General features: G+C 51.0%; 1 protein-coding gene across 1 annotated transcript in view; it reads left to right on the top strand.

The window, feature by feature from the left end:
- LOC108799900 (neurobeachin-like protein 2) overlaps positions 1–6730 on the top strand; it is a 104045-nt gene that overhangs the window by 65891 nt on the left and 31424 nt on the right. Inside the window, 5 exon segments of the mRNA XM_018571836.1 lie at positions 728–874; positions 2098–2255; positions 3117–3241; positions 3393–3510; positions 6306–6463. Of these exon segments, the coding sequence (XP_018427338.1) occupies positions 728–874; positions 2098–2255; positions 3117–3241; positions 3393–3510; positions 6306–6463 (706 nt within the window).

Genomic DNA, 6730 nt, shown 5'->3' on the forward strand with positions numbered 1-6730 from the left:
CTAGGCTAGTCTTCTGTACTCTACTCTAGGCTAGTCTTCTGTACTCTACTCTAGGCTAGTCTTCTGTACTCTACTCTAGGCTAGTCTTCTGTACTCTACTCTAGGCTAGTCTTCTGTACTCTACTCTAGGCTAGTCTTCTGTACTCTATGCTAGGTTAGTCTTCTGTACTCTACTCTAGGCTAGTCTTCTGTACTCTACTATGCTTTATTCTAGGCTAGTCTACTCTGCTTTATTCTTCTACACACTAGTCTCTCCTCTTCTGTCACTTCTCTTTCTCTCTTTATTGTGTTTTTTATTTTCCGTTTTTTTTTTTTTCAGTTTATTTGTTTTTTATTCTTCTCCCTTTTCTCTCATCTCTTCATTTTTCTTTCCCCTCTGCTCTCCATTACTCTGCATTCCTGTAGGCTTGCTTACTTTATTCTAGGCTTCTCTGCTCGGTTAGGTTACTCTCTTCTAGGCTAAGCTATTTTGCTGTGAACTAGGCTAGACTATTCTGCTACACCCTCATCTAACCTGATCTCTTCTTTCTCTTTCGCTTCTTTTACTTTTCTCTTTGCTTGTTTTGCATTATTTTATTTAGACTTTTCCCTATTTTTTTCTTTTTCCCATCGTGTTCTTTTTTTCTTTGCTTTTTGTATTTGACTTTCTCCTGTTTACATCCGTCGCCTTACATTTGAGCTCCGTGATTGGACCCTTCTGATATCACAGGTTTAACCCTCCCCTCAGGTCCAGCCCATCATGGAGCAGTTTGAGGACACATTTAAGAAAGGTCACCACCAGATGTCATCCTTCTGGAACTCGTGCTATGATGCACTTATGAGCAGCTCGTTAAGAAGGGAGGCGGAGAAGGGAGAAAGCAAAGCCAAATTTCAGGTAATGGGATTCTCTTTTCTTCTTATTCTGGAGCTGATTTTGTTCACTTGGACCTGTCACTTGTACAGTAAACATTTTCATTAGTCAGAATTTGTGACAAAGATAAATGGGCTTAATGCTTAAAAACATTACAAGATTTAAAAACACAATGGGACTGCTGTAGCGAGTGTGTATTGGGGATCCGGATCTTCCTGTTACATTGTAACTAAAGTAAATCCTGCACAGAGATCGCGGGAGCCTTATAATGGGCACAGAAGGCAGGCAGACCTGGGAACTGAGCATATGGATGGTGGGAACCCCTCATAATGGTCACAGTAGGCATGCAGAGATGGTGGTAAGCCTTCATATGGGCATGCAGACCTGGGAAGTGAGCATATGGATGGTGGGAACCCCTCATAATGGGCGCAGCAGCTGTTCAGACCCAAGAACTAATCACAGGGATGATGGGAACCCCTCATAATGGGCACAGTAGGCAGGCAGGGATGGTGGTAAGCCTTCATAATGGGCACAGCAGGCATGCAGACCTGGGAACTGAGCATATAGATGGTGGGAAGCCCTCATAATGGGCATAGCAGGTGTGCAGAACGGTGAACTCAGCGGAAGGATCATGGGAGCCCCTCATAATGGGCATAGTAGGCATGCAGACCTGGGAATGGAGTATAAATGGTTGGAATGCCTCATAATGGGCACAGCAGGTGTTCAGACCCAGGAACTCAGCGGTCAGATGATGGAAACCCCTCATAATGGGCATAGCAGGTGTGCAGAACGGGGAACTCAGCGGAAGGATCATGGGAGCCCCTCATAATGGGTATAGTAGGCATGCAGACCTAGGAACTGAGCATATGGATGGTTGGAACCCCTCATAATGGGCGCAGCAGGTGTTCAGTCACAGGAAATCAGCACAGGGATGGTGGGAACTCCTTGTAATGGGTACAGCAGGTGTACAGGTCTGGAAACTTCATGCAGAGATCTTACCAATAGAGGCCCTGAGAGATAAAAGAGACTGTCAGGTGGTTTAAATCTCCGGCATCCATCAAACAACTAATCATGCACATTGACGATCCCTGATAGTAATTTTTAAAAAGTCCGCAAATTTGAAATCGGAAGTTCTCAAGAAAACCGAGTTTACCAAAATTCACTGGTCATCCCGCATGGAAAGCAAGGAACAGAGTCTATGCTTTGCGACAAGTCCCCTGTGAATGGCTTTTATTGGTGTGTTACAGGAGCTGATCCTGGAGCCGGTTATGAAGAGGATGCAGCGCGAGAATATCAGATACAACAGCGTGCTGAAACAGATCAACAGCCACCATAACACGGTACTGAGACAATGGAAATCTCTGCTGCGCCTGCTGACCTGTCCTCGCGGTGCCTGGGCTGATCGGTGAGTAACCATAGGGGGGAGGGGGGGGGTAGGGGCGCATGTGAGATTCTGAGGGAAGTGGGTCCCTTAGAGCCTTGGTTCTCAACTGGTGGGTCGGGACCCAAAAGTGGGTCGCGACCCCATGTTCAGTGGGTCCCCCCATGCCTTCCACTTTTCTAGGTGAGAGGCTCCTCAGCCTCCCCCTAGCGCAGCCCTGTCCATTCTTACACTGAGCAGCCATTCAAAATATGCTGCCCGGCTCCGAGTGTTGACTTGAGGTGGGGTGGGCTGTGGGTATGGTCGCGAGGGAGCTCCATCCATGCGTGTAATGCTACTAGCTACCTCGCATGTCCTGTAGAGGTGCCTGGACTGGAGTGAAATCACATTCTGGCTCCCGACACCTACAGGAGCGCATGGGAGCTGTACAAGCAATGCACATATGGATGGAGCTCCGTCACAGCAGAGCAGCCCACACTGCCATGCGTTCCACTGCAGTTCGACTTGGGTCGCGACTTAATGATCGAGGACAAATGTGGGTCCTGAGGTTACACAGGTTGAGAACCACTGCCTTGGAGTATCTGGGTGCTGTAAAAACAGGAACCTACGTGGAGTCCTATAGTCAATTTTTCTTTTTTGTCTCAAGATTGTTTAGTGTCCTTTATATGTAAATCGCATGTGTTGGGATTGTAGATAAATGGCAGAATGACACTTTACCCCCATTGTAGAAAGTATTGAGCACCACGGTAAAAGAGGAGACACTCAGTGTGCAGTGACATCAGAGGAAGCCATGTCAGTCCAGGAGGGGAGCCGATACAACTGTGAAGACTGAAGGGAAGGCCGGAGTTCCCTTATAATATAATGTTTTTCTTCTCCGTGTGTCAGGAACCCAGCGGAGGTTCAGTGGAAGTTGTCCAACGTGGAGACTTATTCCAGGATGCGGCTGAAGCTGGTGCCAAATTACAACTTTGATGCTCACACGGAATCCAGCGCACTCCGCGACAACCTTGGTGAGGCGCGCTCTGGGCACTGCTTTTGGGTGGGACATGAATCCCGCTTATGTGTGTGTTTTGTTTTGTCTGTGTGCGAATGAACCTTTAAAATCATCTCTGAGTTCAGATTTGCTCGGTTTTAGCTCTGGCTTCATCTTCTTCTCTCCAGGTACTGACCACCGTCAGTTACTCACAGATTCTTTCCCGCTTGCTGTGGCGAAGGAAGCGAAGGTGAACGAGATGGAGGACGACCAGCTGGCTGAGGAGGATTTGTTAAATATTTATCCGTAAGTGATCTGAAATATTGTGGATATATTCCATTGTTGTACACCTGCTGTGCCCATTATGAGGGGCTCCCACCATCCCTGTGCTGAGTTCCTGGGTCTGTACCCCCGCTGTGCCCATTATGAGGAGCTCCCACCATCCCTGAGCTGAGTTCCCGGGTCTGTACACCTGCTGTGCCCATTATGAGGGGCTCCCACCATCCCTGTGCTGAGTTCCTGGGTCTGTACCCCCGCTGTGCCCATTATGAGGAGCTCCCACCATCCCTGAGCTGAGTTCCCGGGTCTGTACACCTGCTGTGCCCATTATGAGGGGCTCCCACCATCCCTGTGCTGAGTTCCTGGGTCTGTACCCCCGCTGTGCCCATTATGAGGAGCTCCCACCATCCCTGAGCTGAGTTCCCGGGTCTGTACACCTGCTGTGCCCATTATGAGGGGCTCCCACCATCCCTGTGCTGAGTTCCTGGGTCTGTACCCCCGCTGTGCCCATTATGAGGAGCTCCCACCATCCCTGAGCTGAGTTCCCGGGTCTGTACACCTGCTGTGCCCATTATGAGGGGCTCCCACCATCCCTGTGCTGAGTTCCTGGGTCTGTACCCCCGCTGTGCCCATTATGAGGAGCTCCCACCATCCCTGAGCTGAGTTCCCGGGTCTGTACACCTGCTGTGCCCATTATGAGGGGCTCCCACCATCCCTGTGCTGAGTTCCTGGGTCTGTACCCCCGCTGTGCCCATTATGAGGAGCTCCCACCATCCCTGAGCTGAGTTCCCGGGTCTGTACACCTGCTGTGCCCATTATGAGGGGCTCCCACCATCCCTGTGCTGAGTTCCTGGGTCTGTACCCCCGCTGTGCCCATTATGAGGAGCTCCCACCATCCCTGAGCTGAGTTCCCGGGTCTGTACACCTGCTGTGCCCATTATGAGGGGCTCCCACCATCCCTGTGCTGAGTTCCTGGGTCTGTACCCCCGCTGTGCCCATTATGAGGAGCTCCCACCATCCCTGAGCTGAGTTCCCGGGTCTGTACACCTGCTGTGCCCATTATGAGGGGCTCCCACCATCCCTGTGCTGAGTTCCTGGGTCTGTACCCCCGCTGTGCCCATTATGAGGAGCTCCCACCATCCCTGAGCTGAGTTCCCGGGTCTGTACACCTGCTGTGCCCATTATGAGGGGCTCCCACCATCCCTGTGCTGAGTTCCTGGGTCTGTACCCCCGCTGTGCCCATTATGAGGAGCTCCCACCATCCCTGAGCTGAGTTCCCGGGTCTGTACACCTGCTGTGCCCATTATGAGGGGCTCCCACCATCCCTGTGCTGAGTTCCTGGGTCTGTACCCCCGCTGTGCCCATTATGAGGAGCTCCCACCATCCCTGAGCTGAGTTCCCGGGTCTGTACACCTGCTGTGCCCATTATGAGGGGCTCCCACCATCCCTGTGCTGAGTTCCTGGGTCTGTACCCCCGCTGTGCCCATTATGAGGAGCTCCCACCATCCCTGAGCTGAGTTCCCGGGTCTGTACACCTGCTGTGCCCATTATGAGGGGCTCCCACCATCCCTGTGCTGAGTTCCTGGGTCTGTACCCCCGCTGTGCCCATTATGAGGAGCTCCCACCATCCCTGTGCTGAGTTCCCGGGTCTGTACACCCGCTGTGCCCATTTAAAGAGTTCCCACCATCTCTGCTGGATTTATTCTATATTATGGTGAATGTAACAGGAACTGGAACACACAAAAATGTGTGAGAAAACCCGACAGGAACAGAGATGTACCTTTATGGAAGTGAGATCTCACTGTGATGTGGAAATATCCGTTTTGTAGCAGGAGAAGTGAGACTCTGAAGTAGGCAAAAGCAAAGCCGGGGGTGATGAGGAAGATTGAATTTCATTAGCAGTTTCTTCAAGGGAACGCCAACTACCAAATCCACTGATAGTTGTGACATTACTTTTGCTTGCTCTGAGTCTCTAACTGAAGCGGACTTTCTATAGTTACATAATAATAACACAGAAGGAACACACTCGTTATTATCTTCAGCCTTAGAACAGTCCAAGCCACGCCCACTTATTCCTTGTGCCCGTATCAAATGTTCTCCAGCAATTCAGATGAGATATACACCGGAGCCCCGGGATGGGGAGCTTATATAGGTGCATGGTATAACTGGAGTGCTGCAGGGAATGGCGCATGTAGTGCCCGGACATTGGATACAATACAATCCAGGAAAAGCCAGAATAGACATTTACCCGACCCGCCCAACATGATTCTCGTTCACAGTTACCGTTTTTCCCCGAAAGTAAGACCTAGCGCTATCATCAGGTAATATAAGACCTACCCCGAAAATAAGACCTAGTTCGGTGGTAGGTCTTATATTACAGAGATCCGCGCTAGGTCTTACTTTTGGGGTAGCTGCACATATAATAGAATTTTACATGTCACGGCCGCAGCTCCCTCCCTCCCGCCCGCCAGGCACGCCCCCGGCCCGCCCACCTTTCTGGCTCCATGGAGGGCATTAGAGCAGAGAGCGGCCGCAGCTCCCTCTCGCCCACCCGCCAGGCACCCCTCCCCGCACGCCCACCTGTCTGGCTCCCTGGACGGCATTATAGCTGAGAGCGGACGCAGCTCCCTCCCGCCCGAACGCACGCACGCCCATCCGCACGCACGAGCGGACAGCTGCAGCCAGGTACACATAAGACATCCCCCGAAAATAAGACCTAGTGTCTTTTTTTTTGTGGAAAAAAAAATATAAGACACTGTCTTATTTTCGGATGAAACACTGTATAACTGGTGTTTTTTTACCATCTGTCCTATCTGTTGCAGTGGGGAGACCAAAGAGCCAAACCAGAAGGAGAAGTTGGTGATTTCGGAGGACTGCGAGCTGATCACCGTCGTGGACGTCATTCTTGGGCGGCTGGAGGTCACCACGCAGCACATTTACTTCTATGATCTGAGCAGTGAGAAGCAGGAGACGGAAGAGGGTGAGACGCCGGCTCTTGGTCTTTGTATCTTATTAGGTGTTATTCGGTAGGAGATAGTCAAGGCAGAAGTAAACATAAGGGGTCCTCGGGGCTCTTGCCATAATGTGTACGTATACACCGCATACTTGCAGATATTGGCATGAGCCCTGGGGACAATATATTATGGCTGGAGGGCTGGGGACAGGACATTATGGCAAGAGCCCTGGGGACAGGACATTATGGCAAGAGCCCTGGGGACAGGACATTATGGCAGGAGCCCTGGGGACA

This window comes from Nanorana parkeri, unplaced genomic scaffold (assembly GCF_000935625.1).
Source record: "Nanorana parkeri isolate BGI_ZX_2015 unplaced genomic scaffold, ASM93562v1 scaffold1851, whole genome shotgun sequence".
Classification (NCBI taxonomy): Eukaryota; Metazoa; Chordata; class Amphibia; order Anura; family Dicroglossidae; genus Nanorana; species Nanorana parkeri.